The sequence below is a fragment of the Embiotoca jacksoni genome, unplaced genomic scaffold (genome assembly GCF_022577435.1).
Source record: "Embiotoca jacksoni isolate LCO1_2020_lvr unplaced genomic scaffold, fEmbJac1.0.p SCAF_10, whole genome shotgun sequence".
In the NCBI taxonomy this organism is placed as follows: Eukaryota; Metazoa; Chordata; class Actinopteri; family Embiotocidae; genus Embiotoca; species Embiotoca jacksoni.
In genome coordinates, this window is record NW_027185230.1 from 17,345,671 (window position 1) to 17,365,830 (window position 20,160).

The 20,160-nt window shown below is 42.6% G+C and overlaps 2 protein-coding genes and 1 long non-coding RNA gene across 3 annotated transcripts; 1 reads left to right on the forward strand and 2 right to left on the reverse strand.

Moving 5' to 3' along the window:
• Positions 1 to 533: 533 nt before the first annotated feature.
• Positions 534 to 9,816, forward strand: nop14 (NOP14 nucleolar protein homolog (yeast)). Its single transcript, XM_069170914.1, has 19 exons — positions 534 to 683; positions 943 to 1,125; positions 2,251 to 2,385; positions 2,742 to 2,883; positions 3,273 to 3,421; positions 3,562 to 3,699; positions 3,785 to 3,907; positions 4,473 to 4,604; positions 4,743 to 5,085; positions 5,231 to 5,361; positions 5,443 to 5,528; positions 5,643 to 5,778; positions 6,020 to 6,121; positions 6,436 to 6,589; positions 6,704 to 6,863; positions 8,639 to 8,786; positions 8,898 to 9,016; positions 9,151 to 9,306; positions 9,396 to 9,816. Exons 2-19 carry the CDS (start codon positions 943 to 945, stop codon positions 9,490 to 9,492), a joined length of 2,634 nt encoding a protein of 877 aa, XP_069027015.1. The 5' UTR covers positions 534 to 683; the 3' UTR covers positions 9,493 to 9,816.
• LOC138211301 (uncharacterized) lies at positions 913 to 3,360 on the reverse strand. The gene is made up of 3 exons (XR_011179327.1): positions 3,269 to 3,360; positions 2,578 to 2,889; positions 913 to 2,434 (listed from the first exon to the last, which is right to left on the reverse strand). It is a non-coding gene; the product is annotated as an uncharacterized lncRNA (long non-coding RNA).
• A 1,996-nt stretch (positions 9,817 to 11,812) lies between the features above and the next one.
• On the reverse strand, positions 11,813 to 19,943 carry LOC138211308 (alpha-synuclein-like). Its single transcript, XM_069171084.1, has 6 exons — positions 19,630 to 19,943; positions 19,082 to 19,240; positions 18,903 to 18,932; positions 17,102 to 17,244; positions 12,909 to 12,980; positions 11,813 to 12,640 (listed from the first exon to the last, which is right to left on the reverse strand). The coding sequence occupies exons 2-6, from the start codon at positions 19,200 to 19,202 to the stop codon at positions 12,623 to 12,625; spliced, it is 384 nt and encodes a 127-aa protein (XP_069027185.1). The 5' UTR covers positions 19,203 to 19,240; positions 19,630 to 19,943; the 3' UTR covers positions 11,813 to 12,622.
• Positions 19,944 to 20,160: the final 217 nt, after the last annotated feature.

Consider the following 20,160-nt stretch of genomic DNA (forward strand, 5'->3'; position numbering starts at 1 on the left):
AATCCCTCTAAGGGTAAGCCACACTGTTCCCTCAGGTTTCACAATAATACTAAACCAACTTCAACAACAATACAAAACAAAAAGTTCACCTTAACAGAAGTCTTTAAATTTTTGGGGGATTTCTGTCCAAACTACCACAAACTTCATGCCCCAAAATCCCAGTGTGATTTATAACATATTTTCATATTTGATTTTTTTTTTTTTTTGTTAATCATATTTCGGAGGACATGCTGTAGTATGACAGTGGTGCAGTGGTTAGAGCAGTGGCCTCACAGTGAGAAGTAACTGGTTTCGATCTCCGCATGGTTCACGGTTGGTTCATGGTTAAATAATAATAAGGATCGAGAATTTTTTTTTTTTTAAACTGCAGGCGGGAGCTCCCCGGTGCAGCTTGCCCGCATATCACTGCTTGCAGTTTGAATTTTATTTTGTTGTTTTTTTTAGGGCGCATTTCCACTTTACGTCGCTAGAGGCGCTGCAGGGACCATTGCACCGGAAGTGACTTGTACTATTTCAACTTTGACCTCGGGGCTGCTCACGCTGGAAAATGGGATGCCGGTGAAGCAACGTGGATATCAAACAATTTGAAGTTATTTATTAAATTCAGAGTTGCCAGAGCGTTTGTGTTTCCATGTTGTGCTCCGACTGGATTTAATAATTCAACTCCTGACTGCAGCTGAAAGGTAAAAAAAACAACAACAACAACATGTTCATTCGTTTGTTTACAAGGAAGCTAAAGTTGCTTCAGCTTTTGTTTTTTCGCTCGTCACAGAATCGAAGTTTCCTCTTTAATTTCATGTGTTTTTTTTTTTTATGTTACAGTCCAACATGCGTTAAAACCTGTAGGAGCAGTCAGAAACACAACTTTATGGATATGACGGGATATATAGAGCTGGGACAGATGCAGAAGGATTGATGTTAATTCATCTTTATTCATTTTAGATGGGGAAGACACCGAAGAAGAGGAGCCTTGCAGACAAAGTCCGCAAAGCCAAAACCTCCACTGAGATCAAGAACAACCCCTTCGAGGTGAAAATCAACAGGAAGAAGTTTGAGGTTCTGGGGAGGAAGAGCAAACACGATGTGGGTCTGCCTGGTGTTTCTCGATCCAAAGCCAACAATAAGGTGAGAGTGTGTTCCTGTTTCTTCACATCCAATATAATGTATTATTATTATTTTCATTAATCAAACTGAGTGGTTTTGACATTATGGTTTTCTTCGTCTTCCCTGTGTCACAATTTGAAAAGGATATCGAGGAGCACATTTAAGTACCAACCATTTAATAGTTTATTCTTTTAACTGTCGCAGAAGTTAACACATGCAACAAAGATAAATACTGACTTGTCAAAACGGTTTATTTCTGGCGTCAAAGGCCGTCTGTGTGTTGATACTGTGGAGTTTTCCTGTTTGATTTAACAAATCTGACAATTGGTCGAGACGTCCGTCGGTGTTGCAAGTTGTTTTTTTTGCACTAAATTATCATCTCCAGTTTAATCGGAGTGTTTAAAGTCTTTAATTACTCCCTAAAAAATTCACTGCCATCAAGTTATACTTTATAAAAGTTGATCAGCAGTGTCTTATGGGTCCTTTAACCTCTTAACAGATGAAGGAGCTTGTTTTAACACTTAAAAATACTGTGAATAAATATGTAAGTCTTTATAAGTTTCTGCAAACTCCATAGGATGTTTAATAAACAGAAAACCCCTTTTTGTTAGTTTTTTTTTTAGACCAAACACCCAAAGAACTGCAAATTAAAGTCGTAGGGGGTGAATAACATAAAAATGGGAATACGACAGAATATAGAAAAAGAAGGCAGACTCTTGAATAAATGATATAAGATTCTGTATTCGGATGAAATGAAAGGATAAAAAAAATCTACTGTCGTGGCGCCGTATCTCGCAGTCTTTGGTCACAACTCGCCATCCATTCAACACTCTGCTGTGACGCCTGGTGATCACAGCGTCACGCTGCGAGAGGGATTTTCTGCAGGAGTGACCGAGAGGTTTGTAGGAACAGAGGGAACCGTGAACCGATCCAAACACAAGCTGGACAAAAGTTGAATCTTCTTCTGAACTGCAGTTTGCTTCTAATTTATGATTTTAAATTTGTTTTGCTTGTGTGTATGGAACTTTAACTAAAACTTTAAACTTTAAAAGGTAGGTGTTGGAGATTTCTGTGTGCATGTTCAGATAAGAGGGAGTGGATGTAAATCAGAACCAATTCTTGCTGCTTCTTTTTTTCAATCTGCAGAGAAAAGAAACCCTCCTGAAGGAATACAAACAGAAGAACAAGTCCAACAAGTTCATCGACAGGCGATTCGGAGAGTACGACACCAACATGGCGCCAGAAGACAAAATCCTGCAGAGGTTTGCGATGGAGAGACAGGTCAGCGACGTGATGATGCATTTCTGATCACCTGAGAGGACGTCAGGTCCTGAAACGCCGTTTAGAGAAGCATAAAATAATCAGAGCGGACAGATATAACCACATATTTTGTAATATTTCTTCCTCATGCCCCTTTTTTTTTTTTTTTTTTTTTTTTTTTTTACCAGCTTGAGATTATTATGGATAAAGTACCTTTTTTATTCTCCTCAATATCCAGATGTGACAATAAGTAATAATTCTAATAAAAGGAAATAAAGGCAAATGTTATCACGATGTTTATGTCTGTGACTAAACATGGGGTTATGTACGTACACATTAAACCCTCAGCTTCTTTTATTTCATGTTGTTGTTTTCAGCGTGCCCACGATAAGAAGGATTTGTACAACCTGAACGAGGACGAGGAACTGACTCATTACGGCCAGTCACTGGCGGAAATGGAGAAATTCAACGACGTAGGGAACAGCGACGATGAGTCAGAGGAGAAGGGTCTTCTGTCGGGTGAGTCTGGACGTAACGGGAACATATTTATGTGAAACCTTGAGCCTCTTTGCCCTGAACGACATGAAACAAATTTATAATCGTAGAAATATGCAGGAGTAGTCACTGTTTCTGATGTTATGTGCTCCTTCAGGTGAATTTACTGTGGTCTGAGAAATATCAGTATTTTTACATGAATCCATTTAACAACAACAACAACAGTAAATGTGTAATCTGTGTGTGTGTGTGTGTAACAAAGTAAAGGAATAATTCCTGAATAAGTAAATGATGCTCGTAGAGCAAAATCCTTTTTGTGAGTTTCTTTTTTGGTGATTTTTCTTTTTTTAAATGTTTTTATCAGACGACAGAACTGGCAGGTATAAGTGACAATATTTTTCTTTCTCACCTAGCTGAGCTGACTGCCTCCCACTTCGGAGGAGGAGGGGGCCTCCTCAGGAAGAAGGGATCAGGGGGGGAGCAGGACGAGGAAGGGAGGCAGCGGGCCAAGTCCAGGCAGGAGCTCATCGAAGAGCTCATCCAGAAGTCCAAGCAGGAGAAGGTGATGAAAGCACCTCATTTGTCAGGATGTTTGTCCAAGTTGACTCTTGTTTGTACTTCATTTAGTAATTAAACATTTTTTACTGACTATTGATTGCAGTGACGTTTTAGCGGTTGACTGATGTTTGTATTTGTGCTCAGAGGGAACGACAGGTGCAGAAGGAGGAGGCCCAGGAGCTGACGGAGAAGCTGGATCAGGAGTGGAGGAGCATTCAGGCTCTGATGGTGAAAAAGACGCCCAAAGCTGAACGCGACGACATACCGGAGGAGAAACCCAAAGTAGGGTTTCAGCCATCAAACTGCAAAAGCGTTGTTGCTCCTCTGATATTCCTCTGATCTCAAGCTTCTTCTTCGTGCGTTCCAGCTGGAAGAATATGACATGATGGTCAGAGAGCTCGGCTTTGAGATGAAAGCTCAGCCCTCGGAGAAGCTGAAAACCCCGGAGGAGCTCGCCAGAGAGGAGCGGGAGAAGCTGCAGAAGTTGGAGGTACATAAACAGTGGAGGAACCTCCCTCAAGTCGTTGTGCATTTTTATTTAAGGCAAGAAACTGCAGGTGAACAGGGTGAAAATGTTAAATAAAAGATTTAACAATGAAACTTATACTACTTGTAATGAGATAGAATTATTTTGGATTTGGATTTTCTCTGAATGAATTTTTCAGTCACACACACACACACACACACACACACACACACACACACACACACACACACACACACACACACCAGGCAGGTTTGTTCATATTTCATTCGCAGCCTAATTTAAAAAACATTTTAGATTTGCTCATTTTAAAGAATTTAGGAGAAATCTACAGACATAAAAACACAAAATGTATTAAAATATCCACCTAAATGTTTATTTTATGGATATTTATTTCCACTCATCTGAAAGACATGTTATGCAAGATAAGTAAACTGAAAAAACAAAATGTAAAAATTGACTAGTGCATAAACAAACTCAGTTTTTTGCTGTAATTGTCACTGACCTTGATTTTTAATCAGATGTTTTAATGCTGCGTGTGATAGATTTCTTTTCTCTGTGCGTTCTCCAGGCTGACCGGCTGAGGAGGATGATGGGAGAAGAAGTCGGGGACAGCACACGGAGTCAGGTCTACATGTCGGCCGATGACCTCAACGACGGCTTCATCCTGGATAAACTCGACAAGAAGACGCTTTCCTATCAGGTAGGAGACGACGCGGAGCTGAAGAACAGTTTATTTTTAATTTCAAGCTACAGCATTGGCATATCATTGGAAGAATAGACAATCATATGCCAATGTTTTTGTTTTTTTAATGTTAATGTGTTGTCTTCCTACGTATAGGATGGAAAATGGAACATTGAGGAGGAGTTGGAGGAAGATAAGGATGAAGAGGAGGGAGGGAGTGATGAGGAAGAGGAATCAGATGCAGAGGAGGAAGAAGGAGATGAAGATAATGAAGAGGAGGAAGAGGAGGAGGAGGAGGAGGGGAACAGTGAAGAAGAAGAGGAGGAGGAAGAAGAAGAAGATGGCCACTCGGACTTGGACTCTGAGCAAGAAAGCGAGAGTGAGGAGACAAAACGGGAGGAAGAAGAGACCGATGCCGAACCGAAGAAGAGTCTCACCAAAGAGGAGCTGAAGGCCCAGCAGGAGGCAGCCAAAGCAGAGCTGCCATACACATTCACTGGTAACTACACGTGTGATTAAATCAATTTTAAAGAAGCAGGATGCTGTGATTTATTATTTTTACATAAACTAGAAACGTTGGAGGTTTTTTAAGATGAGAAAAGCACTGATTGTGTTTTTTGAATCTGTTTTTCTTCCTCCTGTAGCCCCCGAGAGCTACAGCGACCTCAAACATCTGCTCCAGGGTCACACCCCCGACAACCAGCGCCTCATTGTGGCCAGAACTCAGAAGAGCAACCACCCCAGTTTGGCTGTGGGCAATAAGCTCAAACTGCAGGTACAACACAGAGGACACATTTCTCTAGATTAGTGTGGTGGCTTCTTCTCGGTGTGTCACTGTCATCTCCGTTTGTCTCAGAAACTGTTTGGCTTCCTGTTGGAGTACGTCGGCGAAGTGGCCACCAGGAGTCCACCTGAACTCACCGCCATCGATAAGCTCATACCGTGAGTACACAAGTGCTTTTCTTTCTCAAGTTTACGTAAGAATTCAAACATTTAATCCTGGAAACTAAATGCTCTTCTTCATCTGTGCTCCATCATCCCTCTCCCTCTCTGTAGTGAGTTGCACGCTCTGTGCCAGATGTTTCCAGAAGCGGCCTGTAAGGCCATGCAGGGTGTCCTCGGAGATGCTGCTCATAGCATGGAGGAAGTGGTTGAGGTCAAAGGTCATGCTGCTTTCCCCACGCTAGACATGGTAAGCAAACATGTTCAAACATCAAGAGATCTTTAGAGGTTTTAAATGTCACTTGATTCAGTCAGCGGGCTTCATGATACTAAATTATATATTTCATCATCCTCATCTGGTCCGTCCGACATGATTTTAAGTCAAACTGAAACTATAGAACTGCAGGAGACATTAAATGGGATTTCAATGGGATGTCGCCTCTCATCGCCCCACGTGTTCTTCTTCATGTAAATAATTGTTGTGTTTTTAGCTCATCTACCTGAAGGTGACGGCGCTGCTGTTTCCTACCTCCGACTTCAGACACCGAGTCACAACTCCAGCGCTGCTTTACATCAGCCAGGCTCTCACCAAGGTGCAAACCGCCTTCCATGTTTTCCTTTATGTTGGTGTTGATCAGAGCAGTTGTTGTTCTGTTATGACCTTTGTTTCTGCCGTCCTACTACCACTGTTGGCTTCTGGAGGCGCTTCACCATCTTTTTACATTTTTTTCCCGTATTCTTTATTCTGATTATTTATTTATTTATTTTATTTATGAAGGGCCAGTTGAAGTTATTCAGATTTTGCCTCAGTGTCAGTAAATAGAAGAATGGATGTTCAGCTTTTTAGTACAAATGCCTCCATAATATTATGTTTATATCTGTGTGTCTGTGTTTTGTACATTTCTAGTGTCCAGTGAGATCATTACAGGACCTAACCTCGGGGTTAGTGCTCTGCTGTCTGGCGGTGGAGTACGTCTCCTTTTCAAAGCGCTTCCTGCCCGAACTCATCAACTTCCTGGCGGGAACGCTGCACCTGGCGGTGCAGGACAAAACCTCTTTAGGTAGCGTCACTCTCCTTCTTTAAAATGATTCTCCACAAGTCCCTTGTGCGTGTTTCGGTTTCAGCACTGATGCGGTGTGAAACAGAACCGACTCACCTTGACTTTGCGCCGCAGGTTACGCCGTGGTGCCGCCGTTCAGGCGGTCGGGGAAGCACAGTGATCTGCTGGTGTTGTCGGCCTCCGAGTCCCACAGCAGCTGGAGCAAGAAAAGCCTGCCACTGTCCGCGACCCAACATCTGGAACTGGAGAGTGACCTTGACAGAGACGACCACAGGTAGGAGGGGGAGGGGGGGAGCACACCTGAACTGAATGCAAAGAAGCTGGTTTAAACTTCAATACCACAGAATTATTTACTATTATTTGACTTTTTATACAAGTTATATAAGACGCTGTTGTTGTGCGGCACAGTTGGAGGACGGAGAGGGAGCCGAAGTGTGAGAAAATCTCTCGTCTTCTCCTTCACGCAGCTTCTCGTGTTCAGTTCTGACCAGAGTACGACCACGAGAGATGAAATGAGACTGGTTACATTTTATAAGAAAGAAAAAAAAAAAAAGACAACCTCATATATTATTTTTTCTACGAAGACAAAAAAAAAACAAAAAAAAAACATGCACTCAAACAGATCTCTCCTGTAACCAGCTGCTTTGGAGCATATTACAGAAATGTACAGTACGACTTACATTGTTATTGTGGAGCCCGCTGTACGGATATGAAAGCCTCTGACAGGCCATCATACTGTGTTTACCTGCACTCGCTGAGCGGCTCGGAGCTGAAGCCTCCACTCGTGTGATTCTGATGAGTCGCCAGCGTGTTTTCACACAGCAGCTGGTGTGTGGGCACAAAGCGAAGCTCGCGAACGGGCTTCAGCGGACCGCGATGGTGCACAGTTAGTGAGGAAAATACTTTTTTTTAATTTGATTTGTACTCAACTAAAATTAATACTCGTAACCAAACACTCAAATGCAGATATGTTAGAAAGAATTCATCAAATTCCAATTACTGTCTTTGTTTAAAAATGGAAAATAAACCTGTGAGTCACAACGAATGAACTTATTCCCCCAATTTTATTATAGACATATAAAAAGTCATTATTTACCTGTAATAATTTAAGAAAATAAAATACACCAATATATCCAGTGTACTCACCAGAAAGCAGCGCTTGTTTTTCAGCATTTTATTTCATATTAACTCTTGATTTACCCGAAATGCAATCATCTTTAAATGCCTGCTATCGTGAGTCCGGCTCCTGACACACGGGTGCCGAGTCATATTCTAATTTCTGCCTTCCTGCAGGCCGTCCAGTGACGCCAGCACATTAGTAGCAGCAGCTGTGTGTGAGGAGTGTAGTCGCCGTGGTAATTACCAGCAGGGTGATGAAGCAGGCGGGGCCGAGTGAGGGTCCACCGCACGGAGGCTAAAGGGGCTCCAAATGTGTGAAGATGAGGACGTGCAGTAATAATGAAGGACAGTTGCTGTAGATGCAGATAGAGTCGAGTCCGTAGTAGTTTTCTGTCTCGTAGTGTTGTGTGCCTTCTCTGCCCTACATGTGACTAATTCTACAAGATGGATGCGTGAGATGTAAAAAAAAAAAAAAAAAAAAAAAAAACGCCACTGCTGCAAACTGCGTTGTTGCACTGGATTGAAATTCAATTTTAAGACTTTCGTGGTCCCCAGAAGATGAATCTTAATGAATTTGTTGGTCCGCTGACCTTTAATTAAGCTCCTCAGGCAGGTCGAAGCTTTCAGTCAATTGATGGTTTTACACCTGTGTGCAAAACTTTTTGACATTTCCACCTTATTCTCAAAATAAAAAAAAAAACTTATTTTACATAACCCTCCTATATTGTGGCACTAATACTCCATCATACGGTCCTGCATCAGCGGACAGACAGAAGTTACATGCGGCATGTGGAGAGGATCGAGATGGTAATCTGTCCTTTGGTGCATGTGAAGTCTCATCTGCTGAAAACTGAGAGGTCAGAGGTCGCGAGGCTCATTACCATGTGACAAACAGTAAATCCTAAAAGCTGAAGTCTTCTCTCTTCACAGGTTGAATTGTTTGTCCACCTGCCTCGACCTGGTGAAGAGATGCTGCCAGCTCTACAAAGAACTCACCTCCTTCACGCACATCTTCCAGCCAATCAGGACGCTTCTTTCCAAACATCTTTCCACCCAAACACTTGCGGAGCCTCTGCAGGTGAGTGGCGGATCGGTTTCACACAGCGAGCTGCGTCTCTGGCTTTCTCTGTCTTTGTATCTTCCTCTTTCGTGGCATCATGTTGTCTGTTGTTTGTTGTTTGTGTTGCAGGAGCTTCGCAGCGAGATCCTGGAGACCATCAGCAGCGCTCCTGTGACACACAGTCGGATAGTTTTTGAGAAGAAGAAGCCGATTCCACTGAAGCTATTCACACCAAAGATTGTTGAAGTGTAAGCACAACCAGGACTTGTTCATTCAGACCTAATCAGTCTTGCGTTATTTAATAAGTTGATGGTAAACATGTGTATTTGCTTGTGTTTTTAATATCTCGTTTGCCTCTTTATTATTTTTTTTTATTGACCAGGTTGGACTATGGGAAGAAGCGTGGCTGCACCAGAGAGGAGAGAGAGAAGGAGCGATTGAAGCACAAGTACAAGAAGGAGTTTAAGGGCGCTCTGAGGGAGATCAGGAAGGACTCGCGCTTCCTGGCCAGAGAGAAGCTCAACGAGGTCATGAGCAGGTACGGATGAAACCTAAAAGAGGGGAACCAAAACGTTTTTCTACTTCTATTCGTAAAAGACTGTAACTTATACACATCGTGTGTTTCAGGGATGCCGAGAGAAAGAGGAAAGTGAAAGAGCTCTTCGGCAGCTTGGCCACTCAGGAGGGAGAGTGGAAAGCCCTGAAGAGGAGGAAGAGGAAGTGAAACCACCGGTCCTCTTCATCATCTCTTCCTTTTCAAGTGGACTTCTCATGTTGAGCTGTGGATAACGTCTACGAGGTGGAAAATTGTGGAATTTGTACAATTATTTTTTTTTTATCACTCAACCTCCTTGCTGGACACATTTTAAACTGTTTGACAATTTGCTGTCATGATTGCACACCAAGTTGTCAAATATTACAATGTAGGTGTTTGATGTGACGATGGGATACTGTTGTTGGAAGTGTCAGTCAACAAAGCAGCGAATATTTTCTTTTCTTTCTTTCATGATGTGATAAAATACAGGAAAAATAAATAACCTCATCTTTATGGTGTCGTATGTCCGGTCAATGTTGCACATATTTAGACAGTAAAGTAAGGTCAAGGTTCATCTAACCCTGTTGTTTTCAATGTGCATAAAGGATCTCCTGAAAACAGCAACAGTAGAGAGTGATGAAGGCTCCCGACAGTGAAAGGCTGACGACCTTTGCTGGTATAACGGCTTCAAAAGCTCCCAAGAGTCTCATTATAACATCACGTCTGCGTGTTTACCATGTTAAACCATGTTTAACCATGTTTACCATGTTAAACAGCTATTTAATACAACAGGGTTTTCAGGCTCTTGTGCAACGCCACTTTTTATGCACTTTCACCTGTATTAGAGCACTATGTGCTTTACCAGACTCTGGATGTCATGCACAGTGTTTCTAAGCCTATTTTCAGAGTTCTACTTATTTCTTTTAGAATTTTCTGATTTCCCATGAGCACCGTGACTGTCCCAGCTAAAAAAAAAAAAAAAAAAAATCCTGCATCTCATAATCTTTGAATCACAGGATGGGTTTTATTATTTAGGTAGGTTGCAGACCACTATTGAAATATCACTACACATAAAACTAAAGCTGCAGCTGGGCTGGGATAATAAAGCAGAAGCTTGTGTTGTTGTCACAGACCCCTCAGCAGGAGTCATGATGAACAACAACAACATCAAGTCGCCCGCCTCTTTGGGCCTGCAAGGGAACGACTGATGACAGGTATGTTCGATAACAAGTGTGGATGAAAAAACAAACTTTTTGATTCATGAAACTTCAGGGTTCATTAGGAAGAAAAGCAGGCGGAAAGAAGAGATAGAAATGACTCACTTTTGTTTTCCGTCTGACAGCCACCACTTCGTGTAAGCCAGTTATTTTTGTGTACTTGTGCATGGATCTCTCATGTTTTACTACATCTTCTTGAGTACGGTGTAATATAGTGCTGCAGCTGTAGGTCATGAGCAACAAGCACCACAGTACAGGCGGTGATGTACTTGCAGGACTCGCTGGTCTTTGCATTAATTGAGCAGAATTCTTTTTCGGAGGAAAAAAAACTGGAAATACTGAAGCCGTTGATTACAAGGATGGACCTTCAGAAGTTCATGTCTGTCTCGTCTTTCTTCACACGCTGTAACGCCTGCAGCCGGATGCAGCATGTCGTCAAGGACAATATGTTTTATTGTTATTTTTGAGTTTTGCTGCATGGCTACAGGCAAGATTATCACTCCTCTTAAACCACGTGGCCAAATACAGATTATTTTATGATTAAAATGTAGCAAAATGACACCGTCTGACAATAAAACCCTATTTTGCTAAAAATCTTTTAAAGATACCGAAATCCCCAAAAACAGCAGCCGGTTATTGGTGCATGTTATAATAATTAGAGGGTGAAGATGACTAAAGCTGCAGGAATAATTTGATTAATCAATTAGTTGATCAACTAAAAATTCATCAACACCTAATTTGATAATTGGTGCAGTCGATGATTGAGAGGCATGTGGTTGTTTTTTTATTATTATTTGACGAGAAAATAAGTTTCTGTATTTTGTTGGGTTTGTTATATTATTAAATTAATAACCACACCATTACTCATCATAGGGACCCATTGTGTCTCCGTCCGTCCCGTCAAAGGTCACTGTGACCTCGCCGGACACGTTTGTGGCCATAACATGCACTAATTATGACAACATCTCGCACAAATGTGGAATAGGGTAACATTTTATGTCCAAAAGGTCAAAGGTCAACTTTACTGCGGCACCATAACGCTGTGTGACATCATGACCGTTGTATAGATCCTCTGTGATGTCAGGATTAAAGATGCGTGTGACGTATCCACATTTCAGAATTTCTGTGCATCAATATCCATATTTGACAGTTTCTACTGTCAATCAGTTTCATGAGCCAATCATGTGAACACGTGATGAGTGTGTGCACAGATGTGGATGGAAACTAACTTTATCGATTGGCGGAGGAGGTAATTCTGTTTCTCTTACGGTTTCTAAAAACACGACTGATCCCACACTTTACATATTTTTATTCAACATTTAAATCCCAGTAAATTCATGACACAGCGCTGAATAGTAGTTTACATGCTTTGAAAAGTCCATTCATTATCATATTTATCTATTATAACAGTGATAACTTAAAAAATACAATATGAATGCACAAATAGCTCAGCACTTCATAATCCACCGCAAAAACCAGTGACATTATACAGACAAAAATAGAGACTATCATTATGTTTCCATTTCAAACATCACTGTCAACTCTTCATTTATATAGAGACACTTAGGTGTTTGTGGATTGTGGTATATTTCCATGTTTGAGTTGTTGACATAGCCACAGACTAGACAGGAAACATATATACACACACACACACACACACACACACACACACACACACACACACACACACGCACAGCGAGCAGGTGACCTTCTCAGTGGGAGGGAGTCACTGAAAATGACAGCTGGTCACAGACGACACACACCTGAGGTCCCGTTTCAGGACTGATGTGCAAAAGGCACACACACGCGCACACACACACACACACACACACACACACACACACACACACACACACACACAACATCATCACCATCTCCTCTCAATCTTTACAACATTTACACATGTACTGTACAGACATATGTAACAACACACACACACACACACACACACACACACACACACACACACACACACACACACACACACACACAGACGCTGAGCACAGACTCCATGAAGGACCAAAACGAGGCACGACGGGACTTGGCAGAGCGACATGGAATGTTTCGGTCGTTGATCTTTGACTGAGAAGCTCTCGAGGAGTTTAGTCGTCGGTGTCGTCCTGAGAGAGGAAGAGAGAAAAGTGACGTGAAAAATACCTCCATACATACCTGGAAGTCCTGTCCCCGTGTTAATAGTTCATTTTTGTTAAAAAAAAAAAAAAAGATAATGCTATTTTTGAGTCATTTTATACCAAATTACCTCGATTTTCTCTTCCTATCCAATCAAATGGGATTCGAGTGACGAGATAACTCACCGTCATATAAAACAACTCTTAGCTCGTAGCTAGCGGAGAAGTATCCCAGCGGGAGGTGTGTGTTTGGTCTTACCTCTGTAGCATCAGCAGGGTCGGCGTCAACCGGAGACTCGGCCATGTCCTGCACCGCTGAGGCGTCGTCACCCTGGAATAAGACAAAAATTAAACACGTTTTCAGACCAGTTTTGCTTTCTGATGCATCAGAGCTCCCGTTTAGTGAATAAAACCTTTTTCTTTACTTTGAACGTCCTGCTCCATCTGTTGTCCCTGCATTTGTGCAACTTTTAACAACAATAACCAACTCCTGTTTGCACCAAACTTAACCAAACCTCAACCACAGCCAGCTTTGTACGACCGGAAAATGGCTTTATTTTTGCAGCTGCGATTTGAAGCGTGTTCAAGATTACACGCGTGACGACAGCACAACGACGTCATCTTACTGACACACTTCTATGAGCTCTTTTGAAGGGCGGTAGATGACGACTGGCTTCTTTAATTTGGAGGACCGGTTGGTGCAGGCACGTCTGTCTGTTACTGCCTTTTACGAAAAGTCATGATGGTCGCTCGTTTGTTTGAATTTAAACAACACAGACACTTGACCCCACTCTTGCTTCTGTCCCTGCATACATTAAAAAAGGCACTTGAGCTCATTTCATAACACTCGTTACGATCGGTGGTCATCCAGAGTGAGTGGGATGCTAAAACGGGGACGAGGTGAGTGCTAATGAAGGATGAGGGTGATGTCTCTCCTGTCTAGATGAAAGGATGCCTTGATTACACTGTGTCATTGAACTGACCTTCCCTAATGGGGAGTGGTCACAGTGCAGTGTGTGTGTGTGTGTGTGTGTGTGCGTGTGTGCGTGCGTGCGTGCGTGCGCATGTGAAGCGCCAGCCGACGGCTCACATAACCTTAAATTAGTTATTGCACCGTCTCCTCCTGCTGTTGCATTTAACACCACCCATCAAGCCTCCATCTGTTCACGTAGCAGAGCCACAGAGATGTGCGTGCTCGGGTGAAGCGCGCACACACACTTGGACTACGCCCGTAAAACTGTCTGTGATCAGATCAAAGTTTGTAAAAAAGTAAAAAGCAAGATCAAAGCGCTGCCTCGCCTACAGAGACTGTTTTTAAAGGGCAATTTTCACATAGAAATCTCCTCCTGCTGACATCTTTTATTACATCTATCTAAAAAGATCTGAGCTGTAACACGTGTTGATTGAGAGCCTTTTCTATCTTTCATCCTCCTCCTCTGCTTTCGTCCACTTTTACCTACGACACGCCGCCTGCGCCTCCGTCTCATTGTCATTTCCCCTGTCTTCCACCTTCCCGGCATCTCTGTGTCATGATATGAGTCATCGGCAGCGGATGAATTAGTGAAGCAACCAGATGAGGAGATTGATCAGGACTCAGGATCCCACCGTCATCTGTTTGCTGATCTGTGTGTGCATGTGTGTGCTTGTGTGTGCTTGTGTGTGCTTGTGTGTGCTTGTGTGTGTGTGTGTGTGTGTGTGTGTGTGTGTGTGTGTGTGTGTGTGTGTGTGTGTGTGTCAGACATCGGAGAGAATCGCTGATGAACTCTCAACCTGCCATCAATTTTTAAATAAAATCAATATTAATGATGTTAAATGGCGGCGCCACCTGGGAACGACAGTTAAATGAGGACAATCTACTGCCGTCTGCATGTCAATCTCTCTCTCTGGGATATTTATGTATATATTTGAAGTCTGTGCTGTTATTCTTGTCCGTCAGTCCACTCGCTCTTCATCAATCACTCCACTCAAGTCTGCCGTCCATCTGTTTGTCTCCTCTGCCTGCCAGTTTGGCTCGTCAGGAGTCCTCATAATGACACTGATCATATTGATCATTTTATCCTTCAGGGTGAAAACCAGAGTCACCTATCTCTCTGCCTCACCAGGACAACGGCTTCGAAAGAGGAAAGGATTTGATTGGATGCTTTACCATGATTTGATAACCGATTCAAATACCTGTTGTTGTTTTGTTTTTTTTGCAAGCAACAAAGTGCTGAAGGAACTGCTGTGTCAGGTGTTCCCACTGCTGGCAAAATAACTTGATCATTTTGTTGGTATTTCATCGTTTTGTGCATTACTTATCTACTAATTACAGCCTATTAAAGTTAAAGAAACGTGTGCATGATAAATTGTTGCTATGGATTCCCCTGTGTTGCATCACTAATTAAGGGACGGGAGATCGAGCATCACAACAAACCTTCGACTAAGTGTTTGTACTGCCCTGGGAAATACTTCATCAGCTTATTATTTCCTGCAACTCAACAGCAGTGCTGAGAGAGAGGAGGGTAATTACAAGCAAATGCAGCCATCCCCTCAGAACTACATCCGATATTAACACCTTTATTAATCCAGAGATAGAATAGCACGAGGAAGTGTGACTGCTTGGATTTGACAACAAATGAAGGACAGAGTGTTTTTCTGTGTAAAGCAGAGCATAAAGTCCATCTGCTCCTCTGAAGTTCACCTGCTTAAGAATTTCATCTCTAATTGGAGCTGGTGGAAAGTAAAAAGTGTAAAAACGTTGGTGCTCTGCATGGTATTTTTGTCACGTTCAGTGTTTTTCAGCTAAACATGCTGCGTGTGTCCTCGATGTCGAACACAGTTAAATACGAGGAGCGCTCGAAAAGTCCAGAGATGGTTCCTGATGTGCAGGAAGTGCAGCACAGTGATGAGCACGGAGCGGAGGGAAGCTACAACGCTCTTGAGTGACGTCTTGATCAACATCAGCACCTGTGTTACGCACGTTTTTGTGACCATTGGTAAGTGTGCATTTGTGATTTTAATATCGACTTGAGCACGGAGTGCACATCGAATTTTTTGGTGTCAAACTCGAGGGACACCTCGCCGTCCGAGTCCAAAGAAGCTTGGTTTTCTTTGGCATCAGCGGAGTTGTGAATTTGTCCCCCGGGGTCAGACTGAGGAAAAAAACATTCAGCACAAAAGACCCGAACTGTGACGTGACGGCACTTTGGGTTCTCCGACATCACAACATGACGCTCAAATGTCAAAGAACACATTCGTGACTCCCCACCACCAACTTCTTTCTGTTCCACCAAAAACTTGACACTAAATTGGATGCGCTCTATCTGCTCCAGTTTCAGGTCCACGGTGAAACCGAAAACGCGTCCATACCACTGGTCACAAAAAGGTGTGAATCAGGTGCTGACCCAACTTTTAAATCGCACCTCATATGCAGCATTTCCTTCCCATTAATAATTTTGAAATGAATTCATAACTTTCATGAGTAACTTTTCCGTACTTGTATTGTTTCTGACTGTGTTTACTTTATTTTTGGCGCGTTGCTATTTTTGTGCAGTGCAGGCACCAATTATCAAAGGCAGAAGAGCTTGAAGTGATTGACACAAGTGCGTCTTGTGACAGCTGTGACCACCTATAGTGTTCACTTTGCAGCACTACTAGTGGTCTTTAAAGTTCATCCTGATTATTATGAGAACCCTGGAAAGACAAACAGTCAAGCAAATGAGCCAAGCTTTTCCCAATTCCAAATTTTTTAAAATTGCTTTGTTAAAAATCTGCACATAAATGAGCACGTTAAATTTATAAACTCATCAAAACACCAAAAACACGACCTCGGGGTTGTAAATATTACCTGTGGGCCAGATTGTACATAAGTAGCTATTAAAATCCAAAGCTAAAGTGAAAGAGAGAACGATATAGAAAGATACCAGCAAAATATAGGATCAGAGAACCCGCGGAAAAGGCGAAAGGAGAATCATTTTTCATATTTGACTTGTGTCTCAGCAGTAAATGGTTTGCTACGGTAAACTGCCTTCGCCTCGTCCTCCTCCCCCTTTGACAAACGAAGGCCAGACTGACTGATGAACAATACTGGAAAGCTAACAATATGTAACAGCTTTCATTTCAGAAAAGAAAAGACACGCAGCAGATATGAGAAGTGATGAAAAATGATTCAAGGTCAGGGGGCCATTTTGAAACCGTGAAGAGTTATAGCTTGCAGCCACATGAAATGGAGGAGAAGGATGTGCTTTGCTGCAAACTACCGTTTCTGAATGTGTTTTTATTCGTGAAACTAACACTAACGAGTTGTTTTTGTGTCGAAACCACAGGCACTAATTTAGGAAGCACACCTGTGGATCAGATTTCAGGGTAGAAACAAACAACCTCTGTGGTCGTATTGGGTTGGAGGACTTGTTGCATCAGTTTGTCTACTGATTTCTTAGAAGAAAAAAAAAAAAATGTGAGTATCTTTCTTACTTGTTTGGCTGGGTCCTTTTTGACCAATCCGGTGGCAGCGGCGATATTGCCTGCGCCCTCCACAGTTTTGTGGGCCACAGCGGTAACCCCGGTAACCATCGCTCCACCCACCTGAGACACTCCAGACACAGTTCTACCTGCAACTGTAAGGATGGAGGAAGGAGAAGAGGGGAGGGGGGGGGCATTTTGAGGAGGGTGTATCTCTATAGAGCCTCAATACCTTTGAGGATTAGCATATAGAAAAAGACATCAAGGTGACACAGCTCCCACAATACTGGATAACAAAGCTGCCACAGTGATCTGAGTGGTGGCACTTACTGACTAGTCTTCAGTTGTCAGTGATATTTCCAGACAGGAAATAGAAAGTACTATTACCACTTACTCTCAACCTACAACGGCAAGATAAAATGTCTGCCGTGAAAAAGCTCTATTTGGGTTGATTACAGACTTCCACTCTCACCTTCCGTCAGAGTTTTAATTTTTACATGAAGGAACACTTATAAGGTATCGAAAAGCACAAAAAAAAAAAAAAAGTTCCTTCTATTTGAAATATAAACATGCACAAGAAATGAGGTTTCCCCAGTTTTGCACGAAGGCGATCACATAAACTCAAACACGAGGATCATCACAAGTAAGTAATGCATCTAATACATTTATGCCCATTTCTGTTGCTGCAAAACCCCCAAAAGTAGGAGTGCTTATAAATGATCTGGACTATATAACCCTGTAAATAGCACTTTCATTATGTAGGGTGCTAACCCTTGTGATCTGGCCAACACAATTATTTCAAACAGGATCATCAACTGTGGAGTCATTTGATAACTGACACACCTTCATGACAGCCTCGAGGCATTTCCATTCCAAACCCTTCTGCAGACTTCCTTAGGTTTCACCCCGCCTTCGACCGTTGAAGCAAGTCATTGTTGTGTAATTTTCCGTATCTGGTTTTACATTTATCGTTTTCTGTAACTGTTGTGGAGTGTTAGGTTTTTCATTTCAGTGACGTTTCGGTTAAATGGAGCCAATTGTGTTTTGAAGTCTTGTTTGAGTGCTCTGTAGACCAGCAACTCCCAAATCAAACCCCCAACAAAGGTTCAATGAGAAGTTATTTGAGGACATTATATCCACTACATGAAATAATGTTAATTATTATTACTATTTTTGTTTTGTTTTGCCTTTCTTGACAATGTTAGTTATTTCAGGCCTAAACAAAACAAATGATAATGAATCAACACTCAGCTACTCCTTGGCCACCATCTTTGCCTACGTGGACCTCTTGAAAGCGGATATCAGATCACCTCATGTAGATCGCTTGGTTCCACTGAGAGAAACAAACCGCAAAAATCATAATAATCCCAGCTTTCAAAACGCTCACATGCTTTACTTGAAGCCAACATATACAACAATACAGCTGTTTCCCTGGACGCCTCTTAACAGGTGGCCTCCCTCGGCTTCTTTGCTTGTTATGTATGAGAAAAGGCCAGGCTCAGCCCGTGGGGGGGGGAGGGGGGGGGGGAGGGCAGGTGTTAGGCGGGTTGTGTTGAGTTATTGGTGGTGAAATATGACACTTAACTCACCTGCAGAGTTTCAGTACATCTCTCACTGACCACCTGAGGATTCAGTTAAATTACCCCTGTTTGCTTTTGTGTCAAAGATGTACTGAGTAAAAAAAAAAAAACTTCCTCAGATGTTAACAAGTCAGTCTGGATTCACAAAACGTGTAAAGTCATACAATATAGATTTTTTTTTTTTTTTAAGAAGGAAAGGGGAATGAAACAGATGCATGAAGACTTGTACTAACCTGTTGTGACGCCATCCTTTGTTTTAGTACCTGGAACAAAATACAGGTGAAGCTCAATTAGTCCCACTGTGATCAGAATTTCCAATAATAATAATAATAATAATGATAAGATCATAAAAAAAAAAAAATAAAGCCTCTGTCCATTATGGTCATCAATGAAACGCATTCCCAGAACCCACCGACAAATATAACCCCATCTTTCGTCATCTCGGCCGCTCCAGTCACTCCCTGCTTGGTTTTCTCCGCCGCTGCCACGACCCCATCCTTGGCTCTAGAGAAACCCTTCATGAACGCGTCCATGGCTGCTCGATTGGCTCCCAAATTGCGCGCACACACAGCTGTGAGGGAATCAAAACAGGCGCGATGAGAAGGCACACGGGGGACGAATGGTGAAGCACTCGGTAAATGAAAACCCCCGGAACCATGCCACCGCCCTGCTTTTCTCTCTGACAAGCCAACATATTGTCGTCGGCTGCTGCTGCTGATGCGAGCAGCTCTGCTGAAAATCCCACCTGTAGGAATCGGTTACGGTCCGGCTCAGAAACCACCAATGGATTTACTATTAGGCTATTTTAAATGAAACAAACGGAGATAAAACGGATCTATCGGAGTGAAATGTGGCAGTAAGACAACATTGTAAAGATGCCAATATTCTAAAATGATTTTTTTTTTTTAATTTAAATTTGTAGGTTAAAGACAAGAAATAAAAGAGCTGTAATTTACGCACCTGTTTGCTTCAACTTCCTTTGAGGCGTGAACGTGATGAGTCTTCCGGGATGACAGCGGAGATTCCTCCGAGGAGCAGTAAAACCGGTTTATTGTCTCCAAACTTCAACCAGCAGCTACTCTAAAGCCGACGTGAGTGTAAGTGTGTCTTCCCAAACGGACCGACGGACAAAGACAGAGAGGGGACAGACAGACAGACAGACAGACGCTCCACAGGTTTGACAGACGCCTCCTGCAGCCACGGCGATGGAGAGCGCGTGCGATTAAACCCCGTGATGCTGATGCGAGAGAAGAGATGCTCCGCTGCCTGTCTGTAACACACACACACACACACACACACACACACACACACACACACACACACACACACACACACACACTCTCTCTCTCTCTCTCTCTCTTACACACACACACACACACACACACACACACACACACACACACACACACGAAGATTACGTAGCTCTTTCTGTACGTGGGTTGTCCACAGCGTGTAGGTAGCAGCAGGCTCTTTAAAATCATCAGTCTGCTG